The sequence below is a fragment of the Phalacrocorax aristotelis genome, chromosome 5, assembly GCF_949628215.1.
Source record: "Phalacrocorax aristotelis chromosome 5, bGulAri2.1, whole genome shotgun sequence".
NCBI lineage: Eukaryota > Metazoa > Chordata > Aves > Suliformes > Phalacrocoracidae > Phalacrocorax > Phalacrocorax aristotelis.
Genome location: NC_134280.1, coordinates 19,530,525 through 19,544,819, shown reverse-complemented (window position 1 = coordinate 19,544,819; position 14,295 = coordinate 19,530,525). Strand labels below are relative to the sequence as shown.

General features: G+C 44.1%; 1 protein-coding gene across 2 annotated transcripts in view; it reads right to left on the bottom strand.

The window, feature by feature from the left end:
• Positions 1-10,030: 10,030 nt before the first annotated feature.
• Positions 10,031-14,295, bottom strand: part of TANK (TRAF family member associated NFKB activator) — a 29,862-nt gene continuing 25,597 nt past the window's right edge. For both annotated transcript variants that reach the window (XM_075093297.1, XM_075093298.1), the window contains one exon: positions 10,031-11,578. In XM_075093297.1, coding sequence (XP_074949398.1) covers positions 11,411-11,578 — 168 coding nt within the window. In that variant the 3' untranslated portion in view covers positions 10,031-11,410. The remainder of the gene's footprint in view (positions 11,579-14,295) is intronic.

Below are 14,295 nucleotides of genomic sequence, written 5' to 3'. Positions count from 1 at the left end.
AGGCGGAGGGAAGCGCGAATTGCCACGATTCCCTACTTCCGAGAGCTGAAGCTACAAGGTATCCCTTGGTTTTTTTATCGCCTGAAGTTAACTTTCATGATGGAGACAAGCTCGGCAGGACAACAAAGCTTTGATCTTTGTGTGAAGGAAGAAAGTAATAGAGTGAAAGTCTCTCCAGAGGGTAATTATTCTTTGGCCGCTCAGGCAAGAAGTTCCCCGTCACTGTTAAGGTTAATATTAAGGTAGCTCCGCTATACTTTCCCATATTTTTAAAAAAAATCCTCCCCAGAATGTTATACTATTAATTGCCAATTTGCATATGTGTGCAGCTGCTGTTTTGGCTCCGATCTTCCATCCGATAAGCTTGCTGGAGGTATCACAGAGCACTTGGCAGCTTTCCTATTTGAAAAGAAAGCCTTCCTAACTACAGAACAGCTGATAGTCTATCAGTGATAGACCCTGATGGCGTGAATTACAATTACACTACTTTTCACACTAAATCTGGGTGATAGCTACTTGGAAAGAAGTTTCATCATTTTTTACCACAAACTGGAAAAAGAATTACATGGTCATGCTGTGCTTTTAAAGGCAGTTTGGTTCACTTTTGTCTATTTAACACCTAATTCCGAGGAGTCCATAGGCATCTGGAGATCTGAACGTCGCGTAATGAATTCACTGTTTAGATGGGAGATTTTTTAAATCTACCTCAAATTACATTTATTAACAAGGCGAGCAGGAAGTGTTAGAGTTGTTAGACGCTTCATTTATTAAATAATTTGTGGGTATTTTCAGTTGTCATATCCAGAGTCATGGGGGTTTACTTATTTTTTAATTAGCAATTCCAAAACAATGCTACTGCAATTTAACAATTCATCACGTAATCTAGGGCTGTTCGGTTCAGCCACTAATGCTAGATAATTCAGATTGTTATTTTGATCTGTTTATAACTCATTTTGTTGTGATAAGAGAACTGCTGCCTTGAAATTAAATGGCACGATTTCCTATGGACCTTGTTGCGACCAAGAAGCTAACTAAATCGTCTTTGTCTTCCTATTTTTTAACATTAGACCTGGTATAGCAAAGCAATAGTAATTTTAAAATTTCACTTATTTGTTCTCTCACTTCATGACTGGTCCCTGTTTTGCCTTAGTGTGTTTTCATATACCGCGGAGGAGGAGGAGGTGGGGAGAAATGCAAGTGTCGAAGTAAATTTAATTTTAAGAGTAAGTCACCCCCATTGCTGCGGAGGGCACGGTGTCTAAACTTTTTCCTTTATATGCCAGCAGGTTAATTTCGCGAGGTGCTGCCCTGATGGTTCAACGTTGCTGTTTAAATATCTTAAAGGCATGGTGGAAAGCCTGACTCCTGACGTAGCTAACCTAACAGAAAATAGACTTTGTTTTCCTTTTTTAGTTGCTTGCTTTATTAGATTTCTCACTCTCGCAGATTATCCAAAAACTACCCATTGATTGATCGCCCGCAGAGCTGCATTTGGTGTAAAGAAAAACTTCACAGCTTTATTGGCTCCCAGGAGACAAAACAAACATAACAAGATATTCGTATTAATACAAACAATGCAACAAATGAGAAAATCATCCCATTTAAATAAGACGGTAAAGTCAGTCCAGTGTACGTCCCAGCCGCTGATAGACCAGACACGCAGCTCAGCTGATCGCCAGCGCTCCCAGGCACGGGCCCCTGGGGAGCGGCCTCAGCGCTCACAGAACGGCGCCCCGCCAGCACCGTTACGCCGAGGCAGTGCCGCCGAAGAGAACTTTAAGCACCCAGTTCGATGGTATTTTGCTGCACCTTTGCTACTCTAAATATAAAGGTTGAGATTCGCCCGCTTCTTCAAAAACATTTTGAACGGGTTTTTGTGCATGCTTGGTCCTGGAAGCTGTCGCTTGTTTTTTAGGACACCACATACCTAACCATAACAAGGCGTTTATTCTGGGAAGAGAGACACGATTCGAACTTTCTGCCATTTCTTCTGAAGGCAAAGAAGGGGACGTGTCCCTTTAGCCTTGTGTGCTGGTTTGGGGTTTTGGGGTAGCCTCAATTTTCTTCACCGTAGCTACTCTGGGGCTATATTTTGGATTTGTGCTGGAAACAGGGTTGATAATACAGGGATGTTTTAGTTACTGCTGAGCAGGGCTTGCACAGAGGCAAGGCCTTTCCTGCTTCTCACGACACCTTGGTGTAAAAAAAGTAAAAAAGTCCAAGGAACAAGTTTTATTTTTAAAGAGAGAAACTGCCCCTCCCAACGCGAACACACCCACACACGCCACGAACTTTTGTTTAAAAGAAAGCTTTCTTAGCTTCGCCTCGGAAATTTCACAAAAAGAAAGGGACCGGTTTTGAGAACAGAAGCCAGTAAGCCCACTCTATTTCCTACAAACTCTTCATCAAAAGGCGCAACCAGCCTGTTATATTGTAACATTTTATTCGCCGGCATTTTCTTGTTGTAGCCATTTTCTTCACCCTTTAATGGAAGAGTCACTTAGGCCCGGTGGGAAATACGGACCTTCTGAAGTGCTGTGGGCGTCTTACCAACCTTATCATCTTGTTACCCTGACGCAAAGGGCTAGGTAATTGCTGTTCTGCCGTTGCGGTAATCTCTTCTCTTTGATAGACTGACTAAAATCAAAGTGAAGCTGGATTCGTTGACCATAGGATTCCCTTGAAGCCCATAAGAGGTTTGACAGTTCTGAGAACCGCATCACGTTCCAGGTCTCGCATCCATTTTCCACCGGATGGTGGGGTCGAAAAAGCCCGAAGGGACTGCCTTTTCCTTCTCGTTTGTAGCGTCTTCGGGCCGGGCGGGCATTTCTTGGCATTCCTGGTGTCCTACGTGAAGTAAAAAGCAAGACTAGCTTATAAACGCTTACTGCAGTTACGCACATTACGTTTTAACGGGCTGTGAGCTTGAACGCATGACTACAGGCTCTCTTCTAATAACACCTAGGTTGGTCGTTTTTCACGCTTGCCCGTCGATTCCCCGCACGCGGCCCCACACGACAGAGCTTTGCGTGAAACCTGGGGCGCCCGGGGTGTGCGGCAGGGGGGCCTCCCCGCGGAGGTCGCCTCGCTCGCCTCTGCCCTGCGCCGGTCGGTGAGATTTGGGTGAGGGAGCAACACGCACGCCTTTAGCTAATAAACCAAACGTGTAAAACTAAAGCAACTTTACAAGAATTTGTAAAGCATACAGCGTTTTGCTCTCTTAGAAGAGGCATTCACAGATTACTACACGTGTCTTCAAATAGTTGCAGCTGCAATCATGGTGTATAATGCCAAGTTATCATTATACGAAGTAAATTTTAAAATGACGACTCTTAAAACCTTGCTAAGGTGTAGGAAGCTATTTCATGACCAACTGATATTATCTGTCCTGTTACTTTCCAGCTACGTATTTTTCTCGGACTAATCTTGCCTAAAACGCGGGCATGTGTATATACACAAAATTATATGAAATAAAAACTCCGGAGAAATGCAGGGAGTGGTATGCTGAAGCAGATCTCATGATACAAAAGGTGATAGCAAAACCAAAAAAAAGATACAGAAGAATGAAAGGAAGTTTTACGGGTAGAAGAAAGCCTGCTGTTCCTGTTCCCCGGGCAGAAGGAGGGCTAAACATGGCGGCTTTATGCTGGAAGACTTTTAGCGTTCTTTGAGTACTTAGGGACGCTAAACTCCCTGAATAAGAAAATCAGATGAATCCGTTCTAATTAGGGATATTCATGTTGCTACTGCCTTGTATCACTTAAGGCAACTGGGAATCTATAAGTAACAAGCTTATTTGATCTTTATCAACTGCAGTTAAATGGACACATGGATGAGAACTCTATTAAAAAATCAGTGTATGCGATTTTGGCTGCTGAGTCTCCGTGGGCTTTCACATCTCGGATGGCATGGAGCCCGAGGTTTCTCTCCCGTGCTCCTATTGAGCTTGGACGTGGCTTTTTTACGCCCCCACCCTTATGTCCAGCGTTATGTACATATTTCCACGTATTAAAAATGTAGTCTACCCTGCTCGGATTGACAACGCTCTCAGAGCCTCTCCAGACGTATCCATCACCAGGTCTGGGTGCGCTTCCAACGGTACCACTCAAGCCAGCCAGTTCCCTTGGTCTGGTTCTGTACTGGAAGAGAACTTGCATAAGACTACAATGGTATTTTCCTCCTGCTCACTTCACATTCCGTACCTCCTCCTACAACTACCGTAATCCCTTTAACCCAACAGAAACCTCCAACGCTCGACTGCTGATAAATTGATGGGTCGGATGGCCTTTCACCTGGTTGTCACCGCTGGAAAAAGTGCTAATGGACATTTGTAGATAGGATTCTCGCCCGACCGGAGGCTCAGTTTCTGCTGTGCAGGCACGGTCTTGCCACACAAAGGCTCGACTCCACACCCTGTCTGTACGTATACTCTTTTGCATGCACACTGACCCCAGGAGTAGTTTGTGTGGTTTTTCAGGGCATCTGATGCAGGCAGATGCTCTGACAGTCTCACAGCCCGAGACCTCAGCGACTTGTTTCATCCCGTTATCCCGTGTAGATGAGTAACTCAGGTACAGGAGCCTTGTGATGGCGAGAAGGGGAGTTCATCAATAATAATAATACTAATAATACTACTACTAATAATACACCCCCAAAGTAACAAATAGAACGTTGTTTGTCACTCCTGTGCTGGCGGTCAATCTAAAGAAGAGCCTTTCCACGGCAGCACCTCAGTAATGTCAGGAGGGGCGGCAGCGCAGCTGTGCGGGCTGCCGCGGCTCACCCGTCATTACCTAGCAAATGAGCCGACTGGCTTGTGGGCAGGTACGGAAGCCCTGGCAGGCGAGCAAGAGAAGAGATTATTTTTGCATATCTTCTGTGAATCTCCGGGGAATTCAGTGGCGTTCCTGATCTCAAATGCTTGTAATTAAGAGGATGGCATCTTTGGGCTGGAGAATTCCGGAGAAAATAATTTTCACAGCACCTAGAGGGCTTGATGTCGCGCTTGATGACAGATGGGAAACCTTTATGAAGGCTCCGTAACCTTTTGCCCTGAGAGACTATACTTTTTGACACTGCAGGATCGGGAGGATATAGATGTTTTTACTCGGGTGATAGTGTGGTGATTTTTTAAAACAACGAGTCATTTATTAAAGTATTTTAATGAACTATGCAAACAGCGAAAACCTGACAAAGCTTGTGTCACTGCTGAGAGCGAAAACATAACTATTAACCATAGGGTGTTTTGCTTATGGAGACTTGTATATTGCACAGAAATAAGATATAAGAAAAGACTAGCAGATAAGATTTCATGTTTCATCTTTGCGGATCATGACCTCAGGAATGCCATGCCACCTCCATTAATCCTTTTCTCGACTTAAAGATGCCTGTGAATATGAATAAAGCGGTATTTAAAAAACGATAGAAAGGAAGAGAGAAAGAGAAAACAAGACTCATTCACATTCCGAGTCTGCTTTCTGTCTCACACGTATTACATTTCACAAAACAGATAGAAACAATAGAGCTTATTAAGAAAAACTTGTTTTGAATGGCAAATTAAGCATAATGAAAATACACACGTTTTTACAAGTAGTTATTTTTTCACCAATTGAATATTTTAAACCTTTCTAAAGTATGCACTTGTCTCTGCAAAATGCTTTTCTTTTAGCTCGTTTTCACCATGTCACCCTGCTATATATGTCTATTTACAATTTTTAATTCGGTCAGCTCGGAGACCTTGACAAGCACAGCACCTTGCCGGCGGCCGGACACCACCCAATAGGGGCGCCTACCCCAGCTATTTAGGAGCCATAGCAGTGTTGGTTCCAGGCTGAAGCACCGATCAGTCCACACTATGGCTCCCTAGGCAGGAGAAAAAGCGATTATTATATTCGAGGAGACATCTCAGCATTCGTCTTTGCCGCAAATACCTTTTCAGTGCAGCATAAATCATCAAAATAGATATAATAATTTGTTGCCAGTTTGGAAAATTACGTGAAAACAAGAAAGAATCCAATAATCTTTTAATGGAAAGTAAACTTGACCTAATGAAGAGTCAGTTCCTCCTTTCATCCTTATGTACAGTTTAAACAAAAATTATTACAGATAATAGCAAAGAAAGGCAAGTTTTTATCTACATCCCCCATATCTCTAAATTCAGAAGCAGAGAAAAAATAATCTTCCTAAAGAAGGGCACAGAGGTTATCTTGAATTCTGCTTTATAGTGTAAATCCATTAAATCAGTATTGCCGATTTGCACAAACTTGTGTATCTGGTCTTACAAAACCTCTTAAAACGTAAAGCACCCGAATGTTGAGCATTAAGGTAGACCGCATTTTTCTGCTTCTTAGGTATTGCAGCGATCTGGGAATTTATTTTTACAGCCTGAGATGTCAGTATGCCACAGAAGCATGAAAATCTCACCATCTGTATGCTCATGGACAATCTCATCAAGTACACTCAACGACAGACTCAGAATAACAAAATTTAAACGCTATTACTACCGCCTAGCCATACATGCACTCAAATCTCTTTTAAACAGCATTCAACCTGAGTTACCACAGTGCTTACCTCAGGCCTAGGACAGTTTCATCCCTTTCAGTGTTTGCTTACCCACATGAATCCTGTCGTAAAACGGGCACATGCTATTTGAAATAACACTTGGTAAATTAAATGGGAGGTTACACAGAGACGCATGTAATTTAGTTTTGCCAAGTGCTGATCCATAACCCAGTGAAGGTTGAGGAGTTGAGCAATGGCTTCACCTGGCAGCTTACCTAAGGTGCCGGGCAGTGTCCTTCTGGATATGTGTTACTTGTCAGTGCCAGGAAACAAGGGTATGTTGTAGTTGGAACTCTGTTACAGCAGGCACTACATAGTTTAGATTAACTCCTTTCAGTAGTACAGCATCAATGTGTTATTCCCTTAACATAAAACATACAGATTATGTAAATCTGTAATAAATACTATTTTGAAGTGTATAGTAATCAGAAATCTTTCAGGGCAGGATGGAATGGAAACTGAGAAATATTGGAGAGTAAACATTCCAACGCTCATTCCTCTGCTTCTCCCTGGCAGAGCGGAGCACTCGCGGTAGCTGGGCTGCGATTGCCCCGGCCCCGGGCTTTGTCCGGCGAGTCCAGCAGAGCTTGGGCTCTCTGGGAAAGCCGGGGCCAAAGTCATCCCGCGCAAAGCCTTTCTCCTCTCTCTGCAGACCCTGGCGCACCCTTTGTAAACGGGAACGGTCGTTCCTGGTCCGAGGGAAGACCAGCCCTTTCTGTACCTCCTCACGGGGTGCAAACTGGGTGCGTGCGGTCATTCAGGCTTTGCAAGGCCAAGCGGTCCGAGAGGCGAAAGGCAGCGGCGGAGGAGAGGCCGTACGGCTTGCCTACCGCGTGTTTGGCGGTCCGGACTCTAGGGGCTGTGCAGAGCCGAGAGGGCCACGCAGCCCCCGGAGCCCCCCGGTAGCTGGCACAGCTCTGCATTTCCCTCACCTTTGCGGGCCCGGTTCGGGGCTCCGGCGGCAGGTTGTCCCTTACTGGGCAACAGCGCTGCACTGCGGCTACCGGCTGTGCTCCGCGGGGAGGGGGCAGCCGGGGTGGCGGCGCGGGGAACCCGCAGGACCGGCGCGAATTGCTCCTCGCCTCTGCCCCTTGCGGGGCTCCCTCCTGACGGGCTTCGGGAAGCCTGGGCACCAAGGGCGAGGTCTGAAACCTACCACTGCTACCCACCGGCCTGCCAGGTCCCCCCGCGCGGGACCCTCTCGGGGTTACCACCTCCGCGGGTGGGGCGCTGCCTGCCGTGGAGGGGCCTGATCGTGCGGGGCTGGCCATGCGGCCGGCGAGAAGGAGGGATCGCGGCAGGCAGGCGGAGGGAGGGAAGGAAGGAAGGAGGCCGGGCTGATTAGCATGCAGCAGCGCTCGCAAGCCCGGCTCCATTGTTTTAACACCTCCCCTCTCCTCCGCGCCAATCTGTCACCGTTCAGCAGGCGAACGCTGCTGCCTCGAATGCTGCTCTTCTCAAATGAGACGGATAATTAGCTGCCCCGCACGAATGGCGCACTCTTCTCACCCCTGATTGCTATCACCTTCTTGCTCCTGGCAGTTTTGACACCTCGTAATCAGCCTGCTGCTTTTTCTCTTTCCCTATTTCTGATTTTTTCTCCCCCTTCCTTCAGTTTTTTTTTTTTTTTAAAATGCAATCCCAGTTGCCATTTGGATTGAGACTCCTCTGTTGAGTTAACCTTGTATGATTGCGGGGGAAAGGGGAACGTACGGTAGGGAGGAAAAGAAATCGCCTCCTCTGAGCCTCATCTGCTGAGTGAACCATGGGTGGGGGTAGGAGCATCTCGGCTTGATCCTCCAGTGCTTTTGCTCCTGAGGGGGAACAGCCTCTCCTGAGCATCCTCCGAATTAACATTATCTCGGATGGGGAAGGGTCGTGTGTGGAGCGACTCCTCCGCTCAGTTGATGGAGAAAAGTCTGCATTCCTATTGCCTTAAATCTGTTGAGTTAAATTCAGCAATACGAGGAGGGGATTTGGAAAGTAAGTTCACAGGGCCGGGAAGCTCTCCCTTCCTCCCGGGCAGGCAGGGAAGGAAGGTAATTTCTCCTGAACCTCTTAGAGTGAATTCACTGTGTTTTATGGGAGTCGGAAGAGAGCTCTGATTGGAGTGCGAGGTGGCAGAGGGAACTTCTTCCCTTCCGATTCCAGAGAAATAAGAGATCTCAGTTAATGCTCTGGTGATTTCTGGGAGATCTTAAAAGAGAGAGGACTCGTGGAATCTGTCATAGGAGCGTTTTCCTCTCCTCTAACAAGCACTGACAGTCTAATTACTGGAGCTACGAGCAGCTGTCGAGTTAGCCGGGGAGAGAGAGGAGCTACATGTGTTCCGCCGGCGCCGAGCCCTCGCACCAGGCTGCGGCGCCGCCCGGCAGCCGGGGAGCCCTTTGCTCCCGCGCTCTCAAGCCAGCACTAGAGCTCCCGCGGACGCGGGCTGTAAGTGGGGGGGCTCCCGGGTGGCGTGGGGGGCAGCCCTGCGGGAGCCTCGGAAGCAGCTTCGGCCCCGGGGCGACCGGGGAGGGACTCGTCCTGCCCCGGGAGGGGAATGTGGCAGTACACCTTGGCAGTGCCTGCTGCTCCTTCTTTCCCTTCAAGCTCCACTTCTTCCCCCTAGATTTATTATTATAAATGTTGATGAAATCTCACTCCCATTTGGACTCAACCTCCTCTGCTGAGCTGAGCTTCTGTGGAAGGGGGAGCGGAGGGACACCGAGCCCCCCCCCCCCCCCCCCCCCGGTGAGTGTAATAAAGCAGATGTCCCTGCTGGCAGCAGCAGCCTCCTCAAGGAAAGCTGTACGAGTGGGGCCCACTCAGGGACCGCACTCACCTCCTACTTCAAGTCGGTCACAACTGCTTAGCGTCAGATGTATTTGTTTGTAACCCAGGCCGGCGCCCCTCGCAGCGGTCTGATCGGTGAGCCCATCCGGGCCCCCTCAGGCAGCTGTAGCACACAAAAGCACGCAAAATGAAACGGCTTCCTTAGACGCCGCGCTAGGCAGGGGCTCTCACAGCGGGAGCGGGAAGGTTCTGCGGGGCGAGGAGGCTTTGGGCAAGCGTGTGCCCCCGCCGCCCCCGGCCGCGGGCTCGGCGCGGGGCTCCCTCCCTGCCAGCAGAGGAGCTCACCGGGAAACCGCGTCCCCGCATGGGCGGCGGGAAGGAACAGATGACTTTATTTTCTTTAAAGGTGACTCGCAGTTTGTTCAGCTCTTAATAACGTGAGCTCCTGAGCTCCAATTTCACGGTTGAGAGGACAAGTCGGGTTTGTGTCGGGCTGGCTGGAGATGTGCGAATCCCCTTCTCTCCTCCCAATCCTGGAACTTGTGACTCTCCCGGGAACCACCCCCAGCCGTGCTCTCTAGGGAGGTACTTCACACGCCGCACGGCGAGTCCAGGGATGAACGCATCCTCCTCAGCGCCGGGCGCCGGCGGGGGTTTAGAGCTGGTCATAGTAACAAACTCTTTCTCCAGGTCACGTAGCAGGCATGCACCGAGCGCTGCTGTTTATTACAGTACACTGTTGACAGCCAGTCACAAACATGAGAGGTTTAAAATAGACAAAATAATTGCAGAAAAATCCATTTCTAAAAATTATGCAGGTGTTAATTCTTCCCTAAATTGGTCACCCGCGAACAAGTCATTAAAAAGAGAAACTGTTGTGCTTTGCTATGAAAATATTAATGCTAATTATCGAATATAAGGACTAAAAACCTATATTCAGTTCAAATGCAAAAAGCTCCAAGTCACCCTATGTCATTATATTACTTAACACCCCCCCCACACTTTTTAAGTTGATCCCAATAAATGCAGAAAATGTGCAAACTTCATCAGAATGCAATGTTTCAGCTGAACACAAATTTAAATTCCATTGAGAAAGCCATTCAGGTTAAAAACGAAGTCACTGAGATTTGGGGGATTAGGTTTCCCCCTTTCCTTTCTAGGCTGTAACAGACTTGAGCAATCCTTCATGGCAGACCAGAAGGAATGGGAAATTTGCTATTCTTAGGTTTAGGGAGAGTTTAGCCTTTTCTCCCTTTATCCTTCACATTAATATAAAATTTTCCATGAAATATTTTTACTAATTATTAATACTAGAAAGGTACCTGAACAAAATAATTTTTTTTTAATAACACTTAACAGATATCCGTAAAAGTGCTACTGTTACATTTTAGCAAAAGCGTCAGTTATGTGCTGTGTTTGATCACTCCCTCTAGTAAACAATTCATCTGGGAAAGTCAACCCTTCATTTATGTTACTAGTGAACAAGCCTATCCCAATTTTGGCACACCTGGCATTCAGTTACTGTGATGATTTTACAAGAATCTGAATTACGAGGTTCATTATTGTAAGTTAAAATTGGAAATTTTATAACAAAGTAAGATGAGAGCCTACTTCTCTTCCTGTTTACTTCAGGGAGAACATAATCACATCACTGGATATTGAGAAAAAAATCCTAGCATTACACCAATTTCCCCAGCCAGATTAAGACATTAATCCTGCAAGTCTACACCTATAAATGTAATAATGACTTTGGGCCTATTCAGGCAATGATTAATTGAAAAAAACCCAAACAAACAGCCAAACCCAAGAAAAGGGAAAAAGGTAAGGTGTTTAACATCACTCTCAAAGGTAATATTGAAGCATAACAAGCAATAATGTGAGTTACAGTACTGAGTGACTTACAGTTTCATTTTATATTGTCAAAGGACAATTAAAAATGTGCTTATCTGACAAACAATTTCAGTCATGAGTTCTTGTTACAAGAAGTCTTAATTCTTACATTCTTAGCACATCTATTGAATACAAAAAATCAAATGTATGCAAAAACAGTGATCCATTGAATTCTCATACATTAAGACTGTACTTTAAAGTGGGAATTCAGATGCCGAAGAAAATCTTCCTTAGATGTTTTAGATGGTGGGAAAACTTCTCGACAGAATTCACATATTCCACACTGATTCAGTTCAGAGTCTGTATAAGCTTGTGCCAGCAAATCATTGTCTTGAGGCTGCCAAACGAGCTAAAAGAAACAGAAAATGATTATTGATGTGGTTTATGTTATGCTGTGGTTTATATTTATATAAAAAAAATAACCTGCCTCTTTAAACGACATGTCATTTACACCTGCCTGGCCAGAGACATTAACTAGAGAGTTCTCATTTAAGGAAAGCAAGATAGGGCTTCGATTTTTTTGAAGTTCTATAAACATGCTATCCTTGCAAACATGTAAAATGCCTTCATATCTGCTCATGATAAATACTGCTATGACCAAAAGTCTGTAATATCAGTCTGATACATAAGAAGGCTTTTCTTTAACCTCACATTTCAGAATTTTACTGTACAAGCCATAGTACCTAATATCAATTTAACAGAAATAAGAAAACACATTTTCAGCTTAGAATAAAATGTTGCTTGTACAGAGTTAATATGAACCATATTTTATTTCTATTCTTATTGACACACAACTAGTTTTCAGTTTACTTACAGAATTACTAGAGGAATGTCTTATGGCTTAAGTTACTTGCTCTGACTGCCTTTTAGTGTAAATGTGTCTCAAATAATCTGTTTTGGGATTCCTTCTGCCATGACAGCATCAAACTCAATGGGACCATCTGAATATCTATCCAGGCATTCAGGCAATTCTGTGCGTTATGCTGAATTCGGTTCAGCAGCTGTGCTGCTCTTGGTCCTTGAGCGAGTTAGTTTAAAGCCAGCAAGTCTGTTTACGAGACACTGGAGTTCAAGGGACTTCAGCCTGATACATACTTTAAGTCAGAGTGTACACTAATTATTTCGTGTCATACCAACTAGGAATCAAAAAGTCTTCTATCAGTTTTCCAAGTAAAGTTAAAAATTTTCATTACTTTAGTATTAGCAACACAATATAAAATACATAGTTACGTTATATGGCCAGGACCATTAGGTTTTGAGTAAACTGAAAACTGAATGCATACTGCTGTGACTGCAAAGTAGACAGAATGGCAGCAAGCTGGTATGAGCTGTACGTGGGGATGGAACCTAGAAGAGGAGAGCACCCTACAGTTTTTTTGGCTCAGTTTTCTTCTCTCTTGCTTCGCTCACACATGGAAAGGCAAGCAAGAATACTTCAGAAAGTAGTTGCTTTAGAAGTTTTAAATTTCCTGCTATCGTTACTTACCCAAGAGTTTTAATTTTCAGCTCTTATTCAAATTTCATCATGCCAAATAGTTAGAATCTATTGTTTACTCCTCCCACGGTAACTCCCTGTACAACTAACATGGCTTTCATAGTCATTAAACCTTTTTAAACCAGCTACACTTCTTCGAGTCAATTTCCTGTCCATTCCCTGTTTAAACAGTGTTTTGCTTATCAGATAGCAATAGCAGATTTACTGTCTTTCATTATGGTCAGCAATCCATATAATTAAATTGACTAATTAGTAATTAAGTGCAATCACACCACTTTTTTTCAGCTCAGAGTCTACTTATTGTATGTTGCTGGTGTAAATTGCATATTAAATCTATCTAGACACTGACACACTTAAACATCCCTACGGAAATGTGTTTAGAATTACTTGTTTCTAATATCTTATGATGTAAAGTACCATTTGAAAAAAACATAAAATAGTACTGTAAAAACCCCACGAAGGCCATAGTAAGCTTTCTAATCTTGGAAGCACAACAAGGGCAGATACTCATCCGGCAACCCACTGAGGCAGGCACTTAACTTCCATTTCTTTCTTTGAGTCTTTAGCATGTGCTTAATATGCTTTTCAGAATAGGGATATATTTGAGCAGATGTTCCATTTCAAAAACATTAATGTTAAGATTAAGATCAATAGACTATTGATTTGCTTTTAAAATCATGAACATTCTTAGAAATACTTCTGGTGGAAACAACCCCCTCAAACTGTGAATACCAATAAACACATGCATCTATATGCAAGCCTCACTTAAATGCAGTCTGTAACATCCTAGGTCCACTAATATCCACGTTTATTTTAATCTGCTGCTCTTTTCAGTCACATGTTTTTTTAAAAAGTTACATCCTAAGAAAACAGTACTGAGTTTTCACATTTAGTATCCACATAGAAGGAAAGAGCTAAATTTATTACAGCAACTGAGAGCAGTTCCAAGAACTTACTGTTGCCAAATCTATTGCATTTATGGGGTTTTCCATTTTATAAGTTAACATATGTAGTAAATACTTGCAAGTTTTATCTACACTAGGAAAAAAAAATCAGGTATATAATTCCTCCTTATTGGAGCTTCACCAGTGGCAGGGATGAGGGAAGCCATAAGCAGTGTAACTACCCCTTAGAAAAGCGGTAAAAATACTAGGAACAAGTCTATGCATAAATTTTGCTAAGGTTAATACAGTAGAAAGTATGCAAGTGACTTTTAAAAAACATTAGTATTTTAATTAACATATATATTATCTGGAAATTAAATCTTTAGCACAATTAACAGCTAGAAAAAACTCTAAAGCTGAGTCCAATTCACTGGGAAAAATACTTAAAAACCTTGTTTGAAGGCAGCTGGATAAAGGTGATGCATGTTTAAATATACTGATATACACAGTTGAATATTTTTCTAAAGTAATATTGGCTTTTTTTCAAACAAGCTTCTGGATAAGATACAACATTTTAATCGATGTCCTGGATGTTCTAAAGTGCTATTGTAGATATGACTTACAAATCCTGAAACATTCACCATTGCCTTTCTTTTCTCCAAGTGTTAGCATTATTACATTTTCTCC